Source organism: Nuphar pumila, chromosome 13 (assembly GCF_984573655.1).
Source record: "Nuphar pumila chromosome 13, dmNupPumi1.hap1.1, whole genome shotgun sequence".
NCBI classification, from domain to species: Eukaryota; Viridiplantae; Streptophyta; class Magnoliopsida; order Nymphaeales; family Nymphaeaceae; genus Nuphar; species Nuphar pumila.
In genome coordinates this window covers 87,905,249-87,931,410 of record NC_143261.1, presented here as the reverse complement: position 1 = coordinate 87,931,410, position 26,162 = coordinate 87,905,249, and the positions used below count along the sequence as shown (strand labels likewise).

The 26,162-nt window shown below is 36.9% G+C and overlaps 1 protein-coding gene across 1 annotated transcript in view; it reads right to left on the bottom strand.

Annotated features, from left to right (window-relative positions):
* Nucleotides 1-438: 438 nt before the first annotated feature.
* SIEL (ARM repeat superfamily protein) overlaps nt 439-26,162 on the bottom strand; it is a 43,466-nt gene continuing 17,742 nt past the window's right edge. The window contains exons 7-8 of the mRNA XM_089986329.1: nt 539-803; nt 439-485 (exon numbers count right to left, since the gene is read on the bottom strand). Of these exons, the coding sequence (XP_089842455.1) occupies nt 439-485; nt 539-803 (312 nt within the window). The remainder of the gene's footprint in view (nt 486-538; nt 804-26,162) is intronic.

Sequence of the window (26,162 nt, the reverse complement as noted above, 5' to 3'; positions counted from 1 at the left end):
ACATCCCCGGTAATCATTCCTACAGGAAGCGACTTTCTAGGGGTCAAATCTCCCCATAACTTTGCTAGCAGTTTGAGGGCCTCTATATACTGAAAGGCAAAGACCAAAACATCGGATGAATGGGAGCTGCTGCAAAGCATTTCAAGCTCATGAATGAAGCCCCTGTTCCAACAGAATCAGCAATCCCAGTTAATAACAGAGATGATAAGTTTGGCCTAAACAAAGATATAAAAAAGATACACCATCGGAACCCTCTGACATTATTGAAAATAAAATGAAATATGGGAGTGAATATAGAAAGAATGAGATCAGAACCTCAACAGTCTGAGTGCTTCAACTGTGCACTTTGACTGGATCAGAGACCAAGTTCCTCCAACTCGATCCAGTACACATTTCACCACAGTTATTATTTCTTCTGGCTGAAATTTTATCTCCAGATCACCTATCTCGAACGCTACTACTTGGATACCAACATGCCAACTTTCCTGGGAACAAAATGTTGATGTTGCATCCTCTTTTGTCATTGAAGAACAAATGCTTGCATCATTTACTTCATTATCATGATCTATGGATCCAGATAAATGCTTATATCTGTCCAGGAATTGCAAAAGTAGGTCATTGTTTATAACACCAGCCAAGCATCCAGATAACTTCCCAATAAAGCTATTTCCGCACAGAAACAGAAATGATCTTGTTTCTGCATCAGTATTTTCCTTTGATAAGATTACTGCCACGATTAACATCAGAAAGGCCATAACCATTGGTCTATCCAAGCTCAGTTCCCCATTGCAAGAAGGCTGTATCTGAAACATTGATGAAATAGCTTAAATACTATTCATGGAAGAAAGCCTTCAGCTGCAACTGTGCCCATAGTTGACAAAGGTGAAAGGAAGATATTATTATGATACAGTAACAATGGCATAAACATATATGTACACGATTAGGCGTATTGACGGATGCCCAATCATCGAATGAACGTTGGTTGTGCCCAGTTGCAGCGGTCCTGACTCTTGACCACCGCTAAAATACTGGAAGGGAACTGCGCTTTTAACAGTGGTCAAGAATCACCGCTAAAAGTCCTTTTATGTGAAACGTGTGCCTGCTGCTGATTGCGCCGTCCTCTCTCTCTCTCTCTCTCTCTCTCTCTCTCTCTCTCTCTCTCTCTATATATATATATATATATATATATATATATATATATATATATATATATATATATCAATTTTAGTGGATTGTCAAAAATATGTGGGTTAACTTAGTTCTTACTTTCATATAAAATCACAGTATTAACCAAGGTTGTTAAATGCGATGAGGCGAAGCGAGGCGTTGAGCATGTTATGAAGTGAGGCGTAAGCCTCGAGGCGTTGAAGCGTAAGCTTCATGATCAAAATAATAAAATATATAATATTAATAAAATAGCACTGGTAAATGGTTTTTTAATATAAATATACATATATGAGTTTGTTATATACATATATGAGTTTGTTTGATGGTTGATTTAGTAAATATAAGGTTTTTGAAGGACTTGAAAAATAAATAGCTCCCAATTTTTATAAATTATAACCTTGAATTTGTTTCCATCAAAAACGGCCTAAACAAAAAAAAAATCTTAGTGATGCATATAAATATTTTTTTCTTGGACATATCAAATGCATACATGCAATAGAACTATCATGAAACTATAGTTTTTCTGCAATGCACTTTTGCGCACATCTCTTACTTATATACAGGAATATGTAAATTTAAGTTAGTTATACTAATGCAAGATTTTTAGTGGTTTACCACCACGCAATTAATCGGGAGCTATTAATGCTATTGAAACTTGCATCAAACATTTAGCTGAAATCATAATGAGGGCAATCCAAACAGTGTTATATTTGAAATTATTTTAGATAATTATGTATTCAAAGCAATTCCAGAACGCTTCAGGTATTGAGGGTGCGCCTCAGTACCTTGAGTGTGTGCCTCGCTTGTGAGGCGTACGCTTCAAGTACTGAGACGTACGCCTCTCACAACACTGGTATTAACCATTATGAAAGGGTTTCGCAAAATGCAAATAATTATATTGAAAATTTGCCAGAATATGCCCATTCTATAAAAAATTCCATGTAAACAAAATGTAGCAAGGAAGCAATTTCACATTCCACACCTCCCTCCTCCCCCGACTCCTCCCCCTCCCCAACCCTCCTCCCCCGACTCCTCTTCCGACGGCTCTTCCGACGACGGCTGCCCTCCTTGACCCCTCCTCTCCTCCACTTTCGACAGTGGCGACGGCCACTACAAGGTACCTCTCTCTCTCTCATCGGCTTCCTCCTCCTCTCCTCGTTGCCGCAAGTGTCTAACCCAGGCCTGTTGGGTTCGGCTATGATAATTGTTTTTATTTCATTAGTGTTAACTGTTAACTTAAAACTGTTAAAAAATTTATTTATATATATATATACCCTCCCACACCCCCGCACCCAAGTTTTTTTAAAGTGGCACGTCGCCGCACCCGCACCTATGTGACATAGTCTGGAAGGAAAGAAGAAGATACTCTACTCTAGTGTGTCGGGTTTTGTGTGTCGCAAGAAGGACGTTCATACAGTTGATGCATTTTGGTTTGATTGAGTTGGGGCTTTGGTAGCTCTTAATTTTAGATTATTTCTAAACCAAGAATCATTCTGATCGAAGGTATACTCGATTTTATATGGATTTTTTTCTGATTTTCTGAATAGCGATGTGAATAGATGTCAATTCTGATAGGATAGATTGTTGTTAAGCTCCCTAAATGCATCAATTCAAGACATTTTTTAGTTAGGAAGTGATTGAAATCATCTTGGTTGTGCTTATGCATTTTGTTGGGTTCATATTGCATTTGAGGAGGGTTCTTGCTAGCAGTAACTTGGTTAGAGTTGTAGAACTCGAGTTCTTTGGTGTATATACCCTTAGTTGTCATAGGCGGTAGGCGGAGCCTAGGCGGTGAGCCCCTAAAAAGGGCTAGGCGGGCCTAGGCAGTACCCCAAATAAAAAAAAATTAAAAAAAAACATAATAAGAAACATGTATACAACATAAAATCAATCAACAATAAGCAATAGACAAATAATATGTTGTTGAACACTATAAAAACAATTATATTACATAACCTTTAACTTGCTCAAACAAATTAAGAATAAATTAACAATTGAATAAACAAACAATACAACTAACAATGTGAAGAACAATACACAAAAAATAAAATCATGTATACAAAAAAATTAACAACAATAGACATAATACAAGCAATAGACAAATAATGTCTTCTTCTTCTTCTCAACAATAGACATAATACAAGCAATAGACAAATAATATGTTTTCTTCTTCTTCTTCTTCTTCTTCTTCTTCTTCTTCTTCTTCTTCTTCTTCTTCTTCTTCTTCTTCTTCTCAACAATAGACATAATACAAGCAATGGACAAATATCATGTCTTCTCCTTCTTTTTCTTCTGCTTCTCCTCCTCGAAGAAGAAAACAAATGATATTTTAAAAAAAACTTCAAAAAAATAAAATAAATAAAAAGCCTATGCTCTAAAAAAAGCTTAAGCGGTAATATAGGGCCCCACCGCCCAAACCTGGTCGCCCAGGCGGTGGGGCTATGCCTAGGTGCCGCCTTTGACAACTAAGTATATACCCTAGTTTGATTGTTCTACAGGTTGTTGATGTTGGGTCATGAATCTTGCCATTGTTTTTCAGTCATGTGTTTCTTGCATACATGTAGTGATCTGGGAGTGATTGTCCTGGTATACTCCTTGGGATTTTAGTGAGGTTGTGGGATTCGTATTGTGACTTGTGTAGTTGAGGTTTCTTCTTCTAGTATACAACATATTGGGATTTAGTTTTGTTGTGTTGCTTATTGTCTCTTGTGCAAACATTGAATTTGTAGTTTAGGGCTTTGGAGAGTCTCACGAAAAAGGATATTATTCAGGTCATTCCTGTGAAATTCAACAAAACTAATTTTGCATATTGGGACAGATATTGTACATACCACTGTGTTTGGGGTGTATTATGTGTAGACACAAAATCTTTTGGTGTTGATATAGATTTGTGGTTTGGATATTGTGGTGATTGATTGTCTCTTGCATTGTTATTGGCAATTTTGTCGTCATTATTGTTGGTTTTGTGCAGGAAGTTTATTGTGTAGTTGAGGGTTGTGGTTGTGATGGAAAAAAGAGAATTGATTCGGCTTGACCTAGCGAAGTTTGATGGGATATGTGCATATATATTTGTCAGAATGGTATGTTCACTGATGAGAGGATTGAAAGGAAATGAGAACCTCCAACAATGTTCTCCAAATCACCAAAACGGATACACAAAATAGCTACAATAAGATCCACCAAAAAACACCACAAAGAACCACAAAATAGGCTCACACACAAAAGCCACTTAATGGGCACTTATTTTATTCAGAAGGAATCCATGCAAGAAGCACTACAAATGGGAGGGGGTTTCACCCCTATATATACACAAGAGAAGAGCTAAGGAGACGTTGGGAGAGGGCCAACGGCTCTAAATAGTCATTGGACCTTCCCAACGTTTCTTTTGGTTGACAAGTCAACAAATGTTGACTAGTTCAATACTAAACAAAAAGTAAAAATTAAAACCTAACCTAGTTACATATCTATATATATATATATATAAATACATATATGTATACGTACGTATGTACATAATACATATACATTGTATATATATATATACATTTTTAACAGTCTCCCTCAAACTTACGGTTGGATAACCAAAAGTTTGTCTAAGAGAAAGTGAAATCTAGGAGCAGTGAGAGGTTTGGTTAAGAAATCCGCCAACTGATATTCGGAAATAACATATAGAAGATCGATAGTGCCATGTGTATACTCCTCTCGGGCATGGTGTCAATCCATCTCAATATGTTTGGTACATTCATGAAAGGTTTGTTACTGACAATATATATGTAACTTTTGTTGTAAAAAACACATCTGTGATGCTCCTTTAATCTGGACACCCATCTTTAATATGGACACCCATGTCTGCTAGTAATCTTCTTAGTCAAACCATTTTCATAGTGATTATAGCCATGACTCGATACTCTGCTTCAGTCGAAGAGAGTGAAACCTTTTGGTGCTTCTTACACCACCATAAAATCAACAATTTACATAAAAACACACAAAAACCAGTGGTTGTGTAATAACCCAAAATTTTGAGTAATTTTAGGCATTTTGGGTCCAAGATCCATTATCGAATCCAAAAGAATATAATTAAAAATATGTGGGTGAGTTGGGTTTGGACCCATGTTGGACACAAATAGATCCAACCTGTGGATCCACCATCCACTTCAGACCCGGATCCATTTGGATCCCTCATTTTAGGTTTACCCTGATCCATGATAGGATGGATCCAACACTATAAAGCCAACCCGGATCCACGTTAGCCGGCATTGTGGGTCACGGTTCGGACCCGGACCCAACTGCATTATGAAATTCAGGAGGGGGCGTAACCGCGGGTCTCCTCTCGTTAAAGGGGGGAAAAGCATGTCTCACCTCTCATCTCTCTCTCTCCTCTCGGCTCTTCCCTCCCACCTCGCTGGAGCCCTTCTCTTCGTCGGCGGCGATCTTGCGCTTGCTGGCAAAAGCACTGACGTCGAAGGAAGCCAACCATTTGTTGCCGTCGTCGCCAGCAAACAATGTCGCGGCAACCTCCTTCTCACAGCAAGCGAGGAACCGACGCCAGAAAACCTTCTCTCACCTGCAGCAACCTCCTCTATTGGCCGGAAAAAGGTAGGATCGGTAACTTTTCTTGTCGGTTATTGACTGGGTTTGGGTGTGTTTGGGTTGGTCAAGGGAATACCTTCGAATGATTAAGGCTATTGCTAACCCAAAACCGAGAACCCCAATTTCTTGGATTTGGGGGTTTCGAGTTCTTAATTTAGGAAAGGCTATTAGGAAACCCCAAATCGTTCGATTTGGGGATCTTGACTGTCAATGGGAGATCTTGACAGTCAAGAATGGGGGTTTTATCAACCTTAATCCAAAAACCCCAAAATCTATGATTTGGGGGTTTCGGATTTCCTTTGTGAAGGGGGAGTGTCTGATCGAATGTTTGTTCTCTATTGCTACTAAGGAGAATGTTTGATTTAATGTTTGATTTATATCACTGCAAAAAGGGGAATGTCTGCTTGAAATGTATGATTTTGACTATTGCCAAATCAGTAAACCAAGGATTTTTCTTGCTAAACCAGAAATTTTCAAATCCAATCAGTTGGGGGTTTCTTGATAAACCCTTACTCGGAAATGGCTACTCACCTCGTTTGGGGATAGGGGTTTATCTTGTTAAACCCTATTTTTTTGATCTTGCATCTGTTTCTTTTAAACTGTACGTAAGCATATTAAGTTCTTTACTGTTAGCCGTATGTATCTAATTCCATTTGGTGAACACATCATATTATGTTAGAGCCCTATTTTTGGATTTTGCATCTGTTTCTTTTAAATTATACATAAGCATATTAAGTTCTTTACTGTTAGCCGAAGGTGTCAGTTGCACTCTGACAAACAAGAGCATCCTTATGTTAATTTTTGGACAGCCGAATGTGTCTGTTTGAATTTTTGATAAACCGAGCATCTTTGGTTAATATATTGCGCTGTATATGATTGTGGTTGATTGATGGTTTACAGTTGTTTTAAGTCTAGGTTAATTCAGGAAAATAAGATTAAATCATTGGGTTGGAAATGAAACTGCAGTAACTATTGTGTTAGCAAGTATTATGAATCTGGCCTCTGCAGCATTGCTTATTCACATGCATGCTATTGGAAAACATTTTATTCCATCTATGTATAACATGATGTATTGAGTTGTTTATAGTTTACCCGGGCTTTGAAATCTTAAACTTGACCTTCTTAAACAGGAAAACTTCTCAATGTTCTTAAATAGGAAAGAATGTTTCTAAAGCTCGCATGTAATGCAAGTTGATCTTATACACAGAGTGTCACATACATCATGGCCAAACATAAAAACAATGTAAACATATGGTTTATATGATGATCTGTTGACAGTTAAATACGTGAGTAATATGTTATTTTATGGATGATATCAAATCTGAATTCCTATTATTTTGTTGACGATGATTAAATTTGATTATATGATTTCTTGGGTTTGGTCATCAAACTGATTTGTTTTAGGTTGACTAATATCCAAGATAACTATATGTCATCTTATTGACTATATCAAATCTGTTTCAATGTTGAATTGATAACGGGTATTAAATTTGAATACATATCTTTTCGTTACCTATTATCATGCTTGATTTCAAGTTATTCTATTACCTATTGCTAGACTTGAGTTTTAAGTTAATTTATTTTCCATCATCAAGTATTGACTTCAAGTAGTTATGTTGACTGTGACTGGTTTACATGAAATACCGCGTGCTTAAAATGCTTTTTGTCAGAAAATGTATTATTTGAACTGTTGGAATGCAATATGATAGTTGTGTTGAGGAATGGGGTTGTTATATTAGTTTCACACATATGATGGAGTATATAGTGATAGATGGATATGTGCTTTGCCTAAGAGGGCAATATATGAATGGGTTACTCGATGTGGGTACTTGAGTTATTGGCTTGCGTGCTATGTTAATAAGAGTGATGAAAACTTAATTGTAATTATTGTGTGCTTGATTGGTTTAAAAGCACTGGTGCACTCTGAGTGGGATTAAAAAAATCAATGTGAAAAAAGGTTATAGATGGTTTATACATCTTGGTAAAACAACTAAGGTTGGGATCTACTGCTATGGCAGTAGAAGGAAGTTGGGAAATGCCCTGAACTTCGGGAAAATGATTAACTAATGAAACCAGTTTTTGAGGCTTACCTTGGAGAGGGTAGGTGGTACAAAACTTCGAGGACTTGTGTTGTGTTTCAAGCGTGAAGCGGCTCGTTGGTCCCCGTCCTCAAAGTTAGGGACCAAGACTACCTATGTATCCTAGGTGGTAGTTCCATATCTTCTGCAGAAGTTAAGGATGCATCATGTCTTGAGTTGAGCCCTTGCGAGATTCTCTCGGCTATTAGTCGCTATCTTGGAGATTCAGTATCAGTTAGAATGTTCGGGTTAATAAAATACTCTTGAATAATATACCCCCGAACGTTCTCTTCTGAGATAGTCATCTGTGCCCGTGTGTACCCATGGGGTAAGAAAATTTAAACACAATTTTAGAGCAGTTAGGTATCACAGTGAGTGAAAATACTGGAGGTATGTGTTTATGTTCTTTAACATGCTTTATATTCTGAGCTTGTGATGAAATAAAATTATGAAATACGTAGATACGAGGTAGTTGAACACTTACCTGAGAGTTGTACATGTTAATGATTATGAATGTTGCAATACACATCTCACTTACTTATTAATGTTACACTTTGTTATTATTATGATTGTTGCATACCATACCTCTCATGTTTATTAATGTTGCACACTATGCTTTACCTGCTCAGTTATGGTTGTTGTATAACTGTTCACATACTTATGTATATGAATGTTGTCTTCTGTTGCATAAATTGCATACTTGTTTAGACATATGTTGAGAATCACCTTTGACACTCACATCACATGCTAGATTCATGGTATACTTGCATTAAAAGTTACAGTTTTCTTACTTAGACGTGGTAGTCTAATTCCTATAATTTTTACCATTTTCAGGTAAACAAGTAGACTTATAAGCGGTTGCAGGATGAGGCATTGGATCGAGATTGTTGATTTATTGTTCCAGTGATTCCTTGGGTTTATGGTAATTTAAATGTTCATATCATAATGAAATGAAATATATGTGTTGAGTTTTCTCTCAAATGTAATGTTCCGAAATGCTTAACCCTATATTGGTTATTCTTTCCGTTGTTATAAAAAAAAATCACATAAATTTGGGTTAAAAATTTCAGGGCGTTACAGGTTGAGTGTAGATTATTGGGATCACCTCCCCAGTCAGCATTAGTATAAGCAGTTAAATTTAATGATGAAAAAAAGACAAGAAAAGTGCTCGAAAAACAGATATTTTAATATATCTAATAATACACAAAATTAGTCTCATATGAACAGAGGTGGGAGCATGTTGCAAGTGGCTTTCTGTGTGAACTACATACGTTATGCCAAGTCTCGTAATTAAGAGATAAAACAGTGCCCCGATAAGTTTTTTGTACGGTGTTGGATTTTAGTGGTTCTCCATCATCAATTCTTATTTTAGTATTGACAACTTTGGGAGTGTCAACTTTCTTATCATATGAGATTTCAAACTTGACAATAATATCTAGAGCAAATTTGGATTGAGTCAATATATACTTCTTCAACTAATTTTCTATTTAAAAACTCATTCTTAACATGTATTGGATATATAGGTCATTTCTTTACAGAAGCAAGAGCTACTATAATTATAACTATGGTCATCCTAGCAACGGGGATAAATATTTTTTCATAATCTATTTCATACTCTTGGATCGATTAATAAGAGTCAGATAGATTTTTTCCTACTCAGAAAGAGAGATAGGGGTTGTTGTATCGATTGTAAGGTTATACCGGGAGAAAGTGTAGCTACACAGCATAGAGTCTTAATTTTAGACCTTAAAATTAGAAAATGTCACAAAAGGGATAGACATAGGATAGACCCTAGAATTAAGTGGTGGGCACTGAAAGGAGCTAAACTAGGAATGTTTGTAGAACATGTAACTAAGGAAGCTAATTGGTGTCTCGAGGAGGAAGCAGAATCATTGTGGAATAAGATAGCGGGTTGCATGCGAAAGGTGGCGAAGGAGGTTTTGGGTGAGTCTAAAGGCGGTGCACCGCTAGGTAAGAATACATCATGGTGGAACGAAAATGTCAAATTAGCTATTAAGGTTAAAAGAGAGTGTTATAGAAATCTAAGAGTCGTGATAATGAGAATTTTGAGAAGTATATGGTAGCAAAGAAGGAAGCTACAAAAGTAGTTTGAAACGCGAGGGATAAGGTATATAAGGAGGTCTATGACAAGTTGGATACCTTGGAGGGTGAAAAGGATATTTATAGGCTTACAAAGATGAGAGATATGAAATCGAGAGATCTGGGTATGGTTAGATGTATCAAAGATGAAACGCAAAGGGTTTTAGTTAAAGATAAGGAGATTAAGGAGAGATGAGAAGATTATTTTGATAAGCTATTTAATGGAAGGCATGCTCAGGATCTTGGAGACTTCTCCATTCCTTTTCATGAGATGAATCGTGACTCCATGCACAAGATTCAAAAGAAAGAAATTGCAGAGGCTTTAATGAAAATGCAATCCAGAAAGTCAGTTGGCTCGGATGGTATACCTATCGAGGCTTGGAAATGCTTGGGTGAGAAAGGTTTAGTATGCTTGGCAAATCTTTTTAACAAGATTTGGCGGACAAATAAGATGTCTAATGAGTGGAGGAAGAGTACTTTGGTGCCTCTCTATAAGAATAAGGGTGATATACAAGATTGCGCAAACTATCGTGGTATAAAACGCATGAGTCATACTATGAAACTTTGGGAGAAGGTGCTTGAGTATAGGTTGAGGAAGGTTGTCATGATACCGGAGAATCAATTTGGTTTTATGCCTGGAAGATCAAATATGGAAGTTATACATCTTCTTAGACAACTTATTGAGAGATATAGAGAGAGGAACAAAGATTTGCATATGGTTTTTATTGATTTAGAGAAGGCATACGATAGAGTACCTAGGGATGTTCTCTGGTGGACAATGATAAAGAAAGGTATCGCTCTCAAGTACATTAGTATAATTAAAGATATGTACGAAGGAGTGGTAACCAATGTCCGCACTTGTGGAGGGGTGACAAGCAATTTTCCTATAACGGTTGGGTTACATCAAGGATCTGCATTAAGCCCTTTCCTTTTTGCTATAGTGATTGATGAACTTACAAGATCAATTCAAGAAAATGTACCGTGGTGTATGTTGTTTGCTGATGATATTGTTTTGATTGATGAGTCTAGAGTTGGGGTTAATGCTAAGTTAGAATTATGGAGACAGACTTTGGAAACAAGACGTTTTACGTTGAGTAAGAGTAAGACAGAATATATGGAATGTCGGTTTAGTAAGCAACAAAGTAGTGATGAGAGTGTAGTGAAGCTTTGTGAGCAAGAAATAGCGGTGGATGACTGTTTCAAATATTTGGGATCTATCATTCAAAAGAATAGAGAAATTGATGGAGATGTAAATCATAGGATTAAGGTAGGGTGGATGAAATGGAAAAGTGCAACTGGAGTGTTGTGTGATCGTAGAATGCCATTGCGGTTGAAGGGAAAGTTTTATAGGACGACAATTAGACTCGTTTTACTATATGGTACGGAATATTGGGCTGCCAAGAGACATCATTTTCAAAAAATGAGTGTAACTGAAATGTGTATGCTTCGATGGATGTGTGGAAATACACTAAAAGATAAGATTCAGAACGAGGAAATACGTAAGAAGGTAGGCGTTGCATCCATTGAAAATAAGATGAGTGAGAATCGTTTACGATGGTTTGGGCATATTCGGAGAAGGCCTAATGATGCTCCGGTTAGAAGGATGGAGAAATGGGAAAATATATTATCTAAAAGAGGTCGAGGTAGGCCTAAGAAGACTTGGATGGAGATGATAAGAAAGGATATGAATGTGTTGAACCTCACCGAGGACATGACATTGGATAGAAATGATTGGAGGAGAAGGATTCATGTGAAGGACCCAAAATGATTTTCTTTTTGGTTTATATCGTCGACCCCAATTGTTTGGGATGAAGGCGTTGTTGTTGTTGTTGTTGTTGTTGTTGTTGTTGTATTTCATGCTCTTGAAAATATCTCTTGGCAACTAATCTAGCTTTGTACTTTTCAAGAGCTTTATCACTCTTGGTTTTTACCTTATACACCCATCGACAACCTATAAGTTTCTTTCTTGGGAAAATATCTTGGATAGTTCAAGCATTTGCCTTTTCTAAGGCGTCTAAATCTACCTTCATGGATTTTGCTTTAGCATAAGTTGAGGGTTCTATGTAGGAATGGATTAATTCAATGTAGGCTTGGTACTTAGGTGAAAATGAATCATAAGACACAAATTTTCTGAGAGGTTTTGATACTCTAGACGGCCTAGTTTGTATTTCTATATAGTTTTCATTATCAGTATATTTTTCAAGGGCACATGAATATTCAGAATCACTACGCCTGAAATATTGGATACAACTTTGATCCTTATGCAGTTGCTCTTCTCTAATCTCATTATCATGATATTGTTCTTTACTTGCTATATCATTTCTAACTTTCTGATCTTCATCAAGATCAACATCACAATCGTCATACTTTGGAATTAGATCCAACAAGAAAGAATACTCAGTTATTTCCTTAGATTTTTCAATTTCAAAAAACCTTTTTTTCTAAAAAAGATATTTTTTGAAATGTATAACTTTTTATTTCTAAAATCAAAACATCTATAGCCTTTTTTTGTTACTTGCATATCCCAAAAAGACAGATGGAATAGCACGAGGAGAAAGCTTATCATTTTTATTAGTAAAAATAAAACATTTACACCCAAAGACTCTTAATCTAGAATAATTAGAAATTAGTTTGAAAAAATTTTCAATTGATGATACATTTTTTAAAGAAGCACATGGCATTATGTTAATGAGATAAACTGCAGTTAATATGGCTTTAGCATAAAAATATTTAGGTATTTGGGTTGCAATAAGTAAAGTTTTTATGATATGCCTAAGTTTTCTTTCAGCTAAACCATTCTGTTGTGGAGTGTACGGACAAGAATTTTTATGTGCAATACCATTTAAATCTAGATAGTCTTTAAATTCTTTTGATAAAAATTCTCTTCCTGAATCAGTTTGAAAGATGGAAATATCATTTTTGAATTTATTTTTTATCAAATTATGAAATATTTGAAAATATAAGAAAACTTCAGACTTGTGTTTAAGGAAATAAATCTAAGTATGTTTGGTAAGATCTGTTAGAAATCCACCCGTACCTGCGTTGAGAGAGAGAGAGAGAGACGAAGAGATGAAAGCAAGAGGTGAGTGGCTGTCATGATTTCAGTATGAAATCGTGACCTAAACTATTCATTTATAACTTAATTTTACAGAGGTATGGATCCGGGTCTGGTGTATCCAGACCCGATTAAAATATAACGTATATTGTACACATTTTTTTACATTGATCGAGTCGGATCCCGGGTTGGATCCTTTTGCACCTTTTTCACCCCCCCCCCCTCAAGTTGATCATGGTTTTGGATCATGAACAACTTGCCTTTAAGCATCCAAAAATGATCCTTTGTTAACCCTTTGGTAAATATGTCTGCAACTTGTCTTTTAGTACTGATGAATTCATGTTCAATCTCTTTTTCTTCAACCTTCTGTCTCACAAAGTGTTGGTCAATCTCAATATACTTAGCACGACTATGATGTAATGGATTGAATGACATGTTGATAGCACTTTGGTTGTCACATGGCAAGGTAGTGTGAGAGATATTTTCTCCTACTTCAGTTAGTAGATGCCTGATCCATGTGACTTCGGCAGTAGCAGCAGCCATGGATCTATACTCAACCTCAGTGTTTGATCTAGCGATAGCCTTTTGTTTTCTACTGCTCCAAGAGACTAAATTTCTTTCAATGTAGACACAATATCCTGATGTAGATCTTCGTTCGTCAGGATCTCCAGTTCAGTCTGCATCACAGTATACAGTAAGTTCATGTTCATCTTTGCCATATGGTTGTGGTGAATATATCAATTCATCCCCAATAGTCCTTTCAGATATCTAAGGATTCTCTTGACCGCTTCCATATGTCCAGTACGTGGCGCATGCATAAATTGAGACACTCTATTGACTGAATAAACGATGTCAGATCTAGTGAATGTGAGGTACTGTAACATTCCTATTATGCTTCGATGCTTGGTGGGGTTATCACACAGATCTCTATCATCAGCACTAAGTTTTTTATGAAGCACACTCGGAGTTCCTAGAGGTTTGCAGTCTTTCATACCTGCCTTGCTGAGAACGTCTACGGTGTACTTATGTTGAGTGAGTGTCAAACCATGAGTCTGGTTATCAACTTCTACACCAAGAAAATAGCGTAGAACTCCCAGATCTTTCATTTTGAACCTTTGACCTAGCAAGCCTTTTACTTCTTGACTGTAAGCGGTAGAGTTTCCTATGATGATAATATCATCGACATAAGTTAATAATAGAGTAGTCACAGTCTGACTTTTAAAAATAAATAATGAGTGGTCCAGCATGGAACATGAAAATCCATGTTTTTGAATCTCTAGCGAGAAGCTATCAAACCAAGAGCGAGATGCTTGCTTCAGACCATAGATAGCTTTGTTTAACCTGCACACATGGGTTTTACAATTTTGTTCTTGATATCCAGGGGATTGCTCCATGTATACTTCCTCCTTCAAATCTCCATGCAAGAATGCATTTTTCACATCGAGCTGACTCAACTTCCATCCATGTTTAACAGCCAGAGAAATAATAATTTGAATTGTTCCCATTCCTACAACCGGACTAAATGTCTCATCATAGTCTTGCCCTGCTTTTTGAGTGAATCCTTTTGCCACAAGCCTTGCCTTATATCGTTTAATGGTTCCATCTGGCTTGTACTTTATTTTATAGACCCATTTACATCCGACAACATTTTTGTCAGGTGGTCTAGGAACAACTTCCTAGGTTCCACATTCATGTAAGGCTTGCATTTCATCATTCATGGCTTCTACCCATTTGGTAGAAGTGGTTGCCTGATAGTACATAATGGGCTCATCTTCTTTATTGAGTGCAGTTAAAAAGAGTTAAAGATCCAAGGAAAAGTTGTTATAGCTAACCCACCTGTCAATGGGATGTCGTATGCGGTTTGATTTTTTGACCTCAAGAGTATGACAAGGAGTTGGATTGGCGACTGAGACATGATCTGAATCACTTGATGTTGTCGGTCTCTGTCTAGAATAGACAATGCCTTTGTATCTGCCTGATACTTCCTCTGCATTATGTGATCCCGACGTCCCAATGTTCTCAAACATCTCTTCTTCTTGTTGCACGCAATCTGAGGAACATGCTTCATTGGAGCCAGCAAAAAAGTTCTAAACTCAGCAAAGGATAGTAAACTTCAGTTGGCATGTTCGTTGTGTCAGCTCTGTCATCAAAGTTTTGTTCATCAAAGACAACATTTCTTGAGATTCTGATACGTTTGTTGGTGGGATCATAACACCTATATCCTTTGTAGTCATCTGCATATCCCACAAACCTACACTTTTGGGCCTTGTCCTGAAACTTGTTTCTCAGAGACTGATCAATATGCACATAGCAAACACATCCAAAAACATGCAGATCATGATAACTAGGATGAGCTCCAAAAAGACAGTGATAAGAAGACTTATTTTCCAGAACAACCATGGGCAATCTATTTATCACATGCATGGCAGAATGGAAAGCTTTTGTCCAGAGGTTGATGGGAAGATTACTGTCATGGAGCATACTCATGGCACTTTCAACGATATGTCTATGTTTTCGTTCAGCAATTCCATTTTGTTGAGGAGTGTGAGGGCAGGACACCCTTCTTCCTATTCCGTTATTTCGAAGAAAAGAAATAAAATCACAGGATGAGAATTCTCTACCTCCATCACATTGAAAAAATTGAATGGACTCAGAGAATTGATTTTTGACCAAGGAAAGAAAATTTTGAAACAAAGAGAAGACTTCTGACTTATTTTTTATGAAATATATCCAAGTGTATCGAGAATAACTATCAACAAAGATTAGGTAGTATCTGCTTCCAGATCCAGAGACAATTGGGGCAGGCCCCCATACATCAGAACAAATAATCTCAAAAGGTTTTGAAGCTCTCTTATTAATTGAATGAAAAGGCAATACATGACTCTTGCATGAAAAACAACTGGAACACTTATGACTGCTCTCATCCCCGTTGAGACTTTCTTTTGGAATGAGATTATTAGAGACAAGTTTTTCAATAAAATGACCTCCACAATGTCCTAATCGACTATGCCATAAAAATGGCTTATTATATTTAGAAATACTAAAAACATTAGCATAAAAGGGTGAACATGACTCTAATGAAGGCTTCGAATTCAGATGAACAGGGCGGACAGCATGACATGGAGCTTCTTCAAAGACATACATATTGCCTCGTCTCTTTCCTTCAGCGAATGCTTCCATCGTGCGTAGGTCTTTGACATGCACAGAAGAGGGGGTAAATTCAACTGAAGCATTATTATCATCAATAAGTTTGGAAACAGAGACAATATTTTTCTTGATGTCAGGAGCATGAAGAACGTCAGAAAGAGTGAGAGTAGAATATGACAAGGGAATGACAGTTTTTCCAACATGAGAAACAGGATGGTGGGATCCATCTCCAGTGACAATCTTATTTTTTCCAAAATAAGGAATATGGTTAGAAAGTTTACCTGCATCGCAGGTCACATGAGTCGTTGCCCCTGAGTCAACAAACCAAGTACTTTCATCATTCTGCTTCAATTTCAACTCTGACAAGGCAGATATCAGCAGATCTTTAATCTCTCCACTATCTCTGGTATTTGTGAATCTTCTTTTAGTTTCTGTCTATGGACCCTTTCCTTTATTTTCTGGATTATGCCAGTAGTTCGCCTTGATATGCTCCTTTTTTGTTACAAAGGAAGCAAGTAGGGGTGGGTCTTGGAACTTGCACATGAGCTAACATGTTTGGAGTGGGAAGCAGACCACGCCCTCCGTATCCACTTCACCCTTGTCCTCCTCGTCCCCGTCCTTTACCATAAATCACGCCTGTGGCAAAAACTTCTTGAGAATTTGGGTGAATGTGTGTTTCTTCAGAGAATCCCTTCAGAGTCATTTCATACTGGATCGATTTGGCTCGTAGCTCGTCAAAGTTAGGAAGAACAGGAAGGCACAATAGTGAAGTGACTCATATTGTAGTCAGATCCCAATCTACTCAGAGTTTGTTGCACCATGTCATTGTCACTTACGGCACATCCTATAACTGCAAGCTGATCTGTAATGATCTTTATCTTGTTCAAATATTCCATGATGGTCATAGAGTCTTTTCTTAACAGCTGAAATTCTCTTTTCAGAAAAACCATCCTTGCTTGAGAAACCTGCGAATACGTCTGAACCAATCGTTCCCAGAGTTGTAGTGTTGTACAATTTTCGGGAATGGCAACAAGGACCTCTTGAGACAGGGTTGAGGTGATGTATGCAACAACTAATTGATCTTTCTTTTCCCAATTGAGAAATTATATATTTTTGACACACGATCGAACTCGCCCCTTGATCATCTTTCTCTTCTCTCGGAGCAAATTCTGGTGGGACTGGGGTGGTTCCATCCAGATGACCTAAGAGACCTTGGCTCCTTATAAAAGGAATGATTTGCCTCTTCCAAATCAAAAAGTTTGAGGTATTCAACTTTTCAGAAACGAGTTGATTGAGAAAACTTGAAGAAATATGTGATTGGGAGGAATAAGGATCCATAGAGAATGAAATTCAGCAAGAGTGCTCACGAAATGCTCAGCCCCTCTTTCTCCTTTTTTTTTACGGCTCAAAACTCCGATGGTCGCACCTACCGGAAACCTCCTTCCTTTTTTTTGTCCTTAGACAGATCTTAGCTCTGATACCATGTTAGAAATCCACTCGTACCTGCGTTGAGAAAGAGAGAGAGACGAAGAGATGAAAGCAAGAGGTGAGCGGCTGGCACGATTTCAGTATGAAATCGTGACCTAAACTATTCATTTATAACTTAATTTTACAGAGGTATGGATCCGGGACTAGTGTATCCAGACCCGATTAAAATATAACGTATATTGTACACATTTTTTTACATGGATCGGGTTGGATCCTTTTGCACCTTTTTCAAGATCATCAACAAAAATTGCATAACGCACAAGTTCACCCTTAGATATAATAGGTATTGGGCAGCAAACATCTGAATATATTAACTCAAGTGGTCTTGTAGAGATAAAAGTTTTTTCTTGAAATGACAATCTCTTCATTTTGCTAATAATACAATCTTCACGTGTCAAATTTTCAGAATTACAAAAGTTTTTCATCTTTAGAAAATACTGAATTTTGGATACATTAGGATGGCTAAGCCTTTTATGTCATAAATCCAAATCTAGTTTTTGATCATTATAACAAAAGGTATTCTTGGGTATTTCCAAAAAATCCATACAGTATACACCTCATTTTCTAATGGTCTTCCCCAATCAGGTTCCCTGACTGGAGATCCTGCACCCGACAGCCAACAGAGGTGAAAGAAACATTACACCCATGGTCAAATAATTGAGAAATAGACAAAATATTTAAATTTAATTTAGGAATATATCTAATGTTTGGAATAGAAAACCTTTTTTGAATTTAGAGAAATATTTTCTAAATTCTTTATTCCTTTTATCTCAAGAGATGTTTCATCAACAGGAAACACATTTGACCCACTTTAGGTATGACATTCGGATAAGATATCACCATTTGGTGTGATGTGAAATGAAGCGCCTAAGTCAAGAGGGCAAAGAGATTTATCGGGATTAGTGATGCCAAAAGAAGAGACTGCGGCTCTAGTTGATGAAACTCCTTTGAATAAAGGTTTAAGAGCCTCTACTAGCTGAGTCAAAGACATGTTCTCAATAGATGAATCTTGCGTAGTTTTGAACTCACTTAACTCCTGTGCAACCGAAGCAACCTTCTTCTCATAAAGTCTTTTCAACTTAGGGCAATAGGTTTTGACGTGTCCCGATTCATGAAAGTAATAACAAATAATGTTTTACCATAATGATCATTGTTTGGCCTTCCATAGTGTGGTGATTTGTAAGAACATAGTTTCTCGGTCTAGATACAGCTAGAACCGAGTCATCCTCACTCTTAGAAGTCTTCCTTTTAAGCCTATTTCCCTCCATAGTTAGCTCTTCAATTGTGTCTTCAATAAAGAAAATTTTTCCTCTACGGAGGGGAGCGGATTTTGTGGACTTAAACTCCGGTCTTAGGCCATTCAAGAATTAATAGAAGTGCTCCACATTTATTTGTTTTTTGCGGAGTTCTATATCTTCGGGACAATGCCAACTAGGCTCAAGAAGAGTCAACTCAATCCAAAGATCAGATAATTCACTAAAGTATTCTCTAATGTTTCTTCCTCATTGTGTCATAGTACGAATTTTGTCTTGTAAATTGCACACATGTGCAATATCTTTAAGAGAATACATTCTCTTAAGATAATCGCATGCCTTAGTTGTATGTTCGAATTTAGCAAGACTAGAGCACTTCTTAATGTCAACACTACTAATAAGCCAAAACATAATTTTGGCATGCCTCATTCTTCTTTCCTTTCATTTCTTCTCATAGGTGGTCATTGCATTGATTTTTTCAACCTCCATAAGATATACTTTTTTCTCACCTTCTATTTTAGTAAGGATTAGTTTGGGTGTTGGATCGGTCTCATCCACTAATCTCAACAACCCTTTTCCTTATATAAGGTGCTTCGTAATTGAAGACCATGTTACGTAATTTCAGTCATTGAGTTTGATGGGTTTTATGGTGACATTTTCATTGTCATCCATTTTTATAAGGGATAAAGAAGATAGAACAAGAAGAAAAGGATAGAAAAAAGGAAGAAAAAGGAGGAAAGCAAACCATTGATAAAAAGCATGAACACTCCTCTACCAAGTAAGCACCACCAATCTTTAATTTGAAACACAATCACGATCTCACAAGTACTTGAATAGGAATTGCAAAAGAGCTTCAACTCTTTTAAATTTTGAGTAGCATGCTTCCTAATGCATCAAAAACAAATTCAACTCGATCACCTTGCTCAGTTATCATGAAAGGAAATGAGAACCTCCAACAATGTTCTCCAAATCACCAAAGTGGATACAAAAAAGAGTCACAATAAGATCCACCAAAAAACACCACAAAGAACCACAAAATAGGCTCACACACAAAACCCACTCAATGGGCACACAAGGAACACTCACAAATATAAAAATATTATTTTATTCAAGAGGAATCCATGCAAGAAACATTACAAATGGGAGGGGGTTTCACCCCTATATATATGCAAGCAAGAGAAGCTCCAAAGAGACATTGGGAGAGGTCCAATGGCTCTAAATAGAGCCATTGGACCTTCCCAATGTCTCTTTTGGTTGACTAGTCAACAAATATTGACTAGTTTAATATTATACAAAAAGTGCAAATTAAACTAACCTAGTTACATATCTATATATATACATATAATGCATATATGTATACATATACATTATATATATACATTTTTAACAAGGATTACCACGTCAGAACCATCTAGAGGTGACATGAGTGGCATGAGATGCCATAATTACAAAGAAATAGGCATATGAAGTGATCCTACCCTACATTGAAAAAGAAGAATGAAGGTTCTACGACTCGGTTAGTTGGAGAGAGTCCCCGGGACAAGAATAGGCAAATAAGTGGTAGTGAAAATACTCAACCTTCTGAATTATCTGTGGGAAGTATATTTGAGCACTCTGGTGGGAGAACTACGGATTGGAGTTTATGTGACAGATACAACAACAAATTCTCTAGTTGCAACTCTTCACTCAATCACTCAGTGTGATCCCTTCTCCTGCTCTCTCTTTTGTTCCCACTTCCTCTTACGACATTGTCTGTGCAGGTACTTTTGGTGGTCCTCTTGGGTAGATAGACTCAAGAGCATCATTTGCAATAGTACCTTTTGCATTGCAGATGGCTCCGCCATGGTTATATCCAAAGGTGGGTCCATTACTCTCAATTCTTGTCCTGGGAGTAAATATTACAAGTTTATCATCTCCCTTCTCTTGCAATGAATCTTATTTCTGTTGAGCAAATTTTCAAGTTTAATGATATTGTTATCTTCTCTCCTATTGATTGTGTTGTACAGGATCAGTTGTTAGGAAGAAGGATTGAGATTAGCTAAAAAGGGAGATTGTATTACCTGGATTGGTTGGATATGAGTTCACAAAGGAGATATAGAGTTAGTCTAGAAGTTGTAGATGTGGATCAGTCATTTTTTGACACCAGAGATTAGGTCATATCTCTAGCGCTAGGTTGCAACATTTGGTGGGTCGAAGTCAATTGTGTCAAGGCATGTGTAGGAGTGTTAGAGTTGTAAGTTGGACAAGTGTCATGAGTTGCCATTTGGGTCTAGACATAGGGAAGCCGAGTGACCTTTCGATCTTGTCCATTCAGACATGGTTGGCAATCTCGAGGATCAGATAGTCAGCTCATTGGGTCACTGATTCAACTCAATCCTGGTTTAACCAGGATCGGGTGTGAATCGGTCTGGAATCGTTCGACTCGACAGCCCAACAAGTTAGTCCTGAATCGTCTGATTCGGGGCTGAGACGATGTGTACCGATTTGACACCAGTCTCTAAGTCGGATCAGTTTTTGAACCAGTTCGCCTGATATGAACTGGTTCTTAACATTATAAAAATGTTTTTTAATCGAGAAGAGTCACTTCCTCTCCTCAAACCCTAGCACCAGGAGTGACTGTCATCAGTCATCGACAACCAGGTAGGTCTCTCTCCCTCTCTCTCTCCTTGAAGCGAGGAGCTCTCTTAACTATGTTTTTCTTTACTTATTTTAGAGTTATACTTCTACCTATGCAACTTAATTATTCATTTGATTATTGCTCTCATGTGCAGCTATGAGGCTTATTATTTTATTTTTTATGTAGATATTTTGTAGTTTTTATTCTTTGATGCTTCGATTTAGTGAATTTGCTACTTGGAGTTTGATTATTTGCATTTGCATTATAAAAAACATAGTGTTATACTCAATATTTAAAGAATTATGTAAAAAAATACAAAAATAATTTAGGACCTAACCCATCCGAGTTACCCGTCAACCCGCTGATTAGCGAGTCAAGGGTCGGGTGATCCGAGTCCAAGTCACGGGTTTGTCAATTATGCATTCAAATGTGTGAGGTCCCTCATCAGTCCTACCCAAAGAGGGGTTCATCAGATTTTTTCACCTTTATTGATGCCTACACGAGATATACTTGGGTATATTTCATGAAAAATAGAAGCAAACTCTTTGAGATCTTCAAAAAGTTTTATCTCATGATTGAAACTCAATTCTCAGCTAAGATTAACTCTTCGAACTGACTATGGTGGTGAATATGTCAGTTTTGTGTTTGAGATGTTCTCTCAAGAAAAAAGAATAGTCCATAAAAAACATTTCCCTATACTCCCGAGAAGAACGAAGTGGCTAAAAAGAACATACATTTTGGAAACAACGAGAGCTCTTCTCTTTGGAAGTTGTATGTTGAAAGCTTATTAGGATTATGCAGTTCAGTTGACTATCTATCAGATAAACTTTATGCCATCAAATGCTCGTAAGGGTACATCGCCTTTTCAGAAGTTATATGGAACGCTTTCAAATTATAAAATGGTGAAGGTGTCTGGATGTATCTGTTTTATGTTTCTACGTAATAGCTATAGAGACAAGTTGTCTCCCAAAACTATTAAATGTTGCTTTCTTGTTTTTTAAAATGGTAAAAAAGGCTATAAGTGTTATAATCCAAATGAAAGAAAAGTTTGGATATCTAGAAACATTGCCTTTCATGAAGGTACACCTTATTTTAGTCATATTGGACATAAGGTGGGAGATGGATATAAGTTATCCTCTTTAGTGTCATTTTTGGAGAAAGAATGAATAACTGGGCATGTGGAGGTTGAAGGCGAGCAAGTTCATTTTAGAGACAATAGGTTTGGACAAACCTACTCTAGAAGATATGAAAATATTGTTGAGATTTCATTCTTGGATTAAGTGGAAGTGTAGGAAGTAGAAAATATAAAGGTCAACCCTGATCCAATTCCTTCTTTAACCGAATTTGATCAATCAAGCTTAGAGTCTTCACTCAAGAAAAAACTTAAGAGTCACCCTCCACTTCATTCTCTCCTCCTTTGTCCCCTCCTCAGGTACACCAAAGTTCTAGAGTATTTATTTTTCTTTCTCGCCTTGCATCTTATGAATCTTTCACTCTTTGACATAGTGCATTTTTCACATTGATTCATTCCTACGTTGAGTATGAGTCCTATTCAGAGGCAGCTTCGAAAGATGAGTGGCAATAAGCAATGGTCGAGGAGATGAATGCACTAGAAAGAATGTGTTCATGTGAGTTGGTAAAGCTTGCACCCAAAAAGAATATTGTTGGGAGCAAGTGGATTTATAAGATCAAGACAAAGGAAAATGAATCAATCGATAGATACAAGGCATGATTAGTGGCAAAGGGCTACAGTCAACCGTTTGAAATTGATTTTGCAAAAGCCTTTACACCAGTGGTTCATATGACCACTATAAAGACTTTGCTGATAGTATCAATAGTGAAATAATAGAACTTGTGGCAACTAGATGTGAAGAATGCATTCTTGAATGGTGATCTAGATGAAGAGGTTTATATGGAGATGTCACAAAGCTACTCAAATCCTGAGGGTAGAGTTTGCAAGTTGAAAAGAGCAATATGGACACAAACAAGCACTGTGGGCCTAGTTTGAAAAATGCAGTTCTGTTGTTAGATCTCTTAGTGTTGAGTAGAGTTATCATGACCCAATCGTGTTTATGCCATCCTCTATACAAGTGAAGTGCATATTAGTCATATATATTGATGATATAATTATTTCAGGAGATGATTGGTAGAAGATGGATGATACCAAGAAGAAAATGAATAGTATTTTTTAAATGAAGGATTTGAAAAATCTAAAGTATTCTCTTGGTTTATTGATTGCATACATGAAGAGGGGACTATACCTGTCTCAACATAAATATGCAACTAATTTGGTTATGAAGGTGAGACTGGCAAATGATTTCAAGAGAGTTAATTCGCCCATGGAAGCAAATTGAAAGTGGACTTCAGATGGAGCGGAATTAGAAGATCCAGTGGTATATAAGCAGTTAGTTGGGAGATTAATATACTTGACTATATCCAAACCAGATATCACTTACGTGGTTAGTCAATTTATGAGCTCTCATGGAACAGTCCATCTTGCTACAGTTCTCAATATCATTAGACATGTGAAGGACACCATGCACTATGTAATGTTCTTTTCCGCGTCTTCCTCTACTGAGTTGAGAGCTTGCTATGATGTTGATTTTGAAGGTTTTACTTGGGATCATATTTCTACTATTGGATTTTGTATTTTTCTTGAGAGCTCCTTAATCTCTTAGAAAAGTAAGAAACAACAAAGAGTTGCTTTATTTATACCTGAAGCAAAATATAAGGCTATGGCTCAGGTTATAGTTGAGATTGTTTGGATAAGATGGCTATTGAGATAGTTAGGAGTTCCTGTTGATGGTCAAAACTCCTTATATTGTGACAATATGAGCGCAATTCATATTGCAAAGAATATGAAGTTTCGTGAAAGAACTAAGCACATTGAGATTGGTTGTCACTTTACAAGGAGGGTCTATGAAAATAAAGGTATCTCACTTAAGCATGTAAGCTCTAAGGAACATTCATATTGGAGATGTGTTAACCAAGAGTTTTGCTTCTTTACATTTTAGTTCATTGCTTTTCAAACTTGGGATGATTCCGCTTACATTATCTCAAGTTTGAGGGGAAGTGTTGATACCATAGTTACAAATATCGGTATCGGCTATATCTCGGCGAGGCTATTTCTCACGATATTATAAGTTTGGTGATAAATCTCGAAAAAATCTCAGGGCTTAAATATATATACATATACCAAAAGTAAGTAAGAAAATATCATGTTCAGATAATAAAATACATATATAATAAAAGAAATAAGTAAAAAATACAAAACAAAGAAGAAAAACACATTTAAGATATAGAAAATAAATAAAAACAATAACAATAATTGATATTATCACGAGAATATCACGATATTCTCATGATAATATCACAATATTATCAAATTGGCGATATTTTCAAAATATCAAGATATTTTACCTATAATATTGTTTGCTGAAAATACAGTGATAATAAAACAATATTCGCTTGTGTATAATTGTTTAGTTATACACTGCCGGTCCCAAGCCCGGATAAAGGAGGAGGGTTGCGGTAGGCCTGTGACAGCCAGCATAAAAACTTAGTCATACCCTATGAATATGAACCAATATGAGAATTTTGTTGGGGCGTTCCCTATTGAGCGACGCGTTGTACTCTATAGGCCCGGAGGCAGTGATAAATGGGCAAGGGTTGCTAGGTCGTCGCCCGGAAGCGACGCGTCACACCGGCACCCGGGTGTGGTGTCAAATAGGCAAGGGTTCCTTCACTTTGTTGGACGGGTGGGGGTAAAGAAGTTAGTCCAAGACCATAAAATTAGGTTAGCCACTTGGAACATAGGATCTTTAACTGGTAAGTTGGTAGAGTTAGTAGATGTTATGTATAGGAGAAAGATTGATATTTTATGTCTACAAGAGACCAAATGGGTAGGTGAGAAAGCAAAAGTGATAGACCCTTGGAGATATAAGATTTGGTATACAGGAATAAATAGGAATAGGAATAGGAATGGAGTAGGGATTGTTATTAGTCGTGAGTTTATAGATAATGTAGTTGAGGTCCATAGGAAAGGTGATAGGATTTTACTTATTAAATTAGTATTAGGTTCGGATATTATTAATATTATTAGTGTTTATGCACCTCAAGTAGGTTTAGATGATTCCATTAAGCGTCAATTTTGAGAAGATTTAGAATGGAGTAGTACAAGGGATATCTTATGGAGAAAGGTTTTTCATCGGTGGTGACCTTAATGGGCATGTAGGCATTAGTAGAGATGGATTTGAGAGTATCCATGCAGGCTATGGTATAGGAGAAAGAAACGAAAGTGGAGAAAGGATTTTAGATTTTGGTTTGTCCTATGATATGATCTTAGCAAACACTTGGTTTAGAAAGAGGGAGTCTCACCTAGTAACATTTAAAAGTGGGGTTAATACGAGTCAGATAGATTTTTTCCTACTTAGAAAGAGAGATAGGGGTTGTTGTATCGATTGGAAGCAAGAGTTTTTAAGTTAAGTAAGAGTAAGACAGAATATATGGAATGTTGGTTTAGTAAGCAACAAAGTAGTGATGGGAGTGTAGTGAAGCTTGGTGAGCAAGAAATACCGGTGGATGATTGTTTCAAATATTTGGGATCTATCATTCAAAAGTATGGAGAAATTGATGGAGATGTAAATCATAGGATAAAGGTTGGGTGG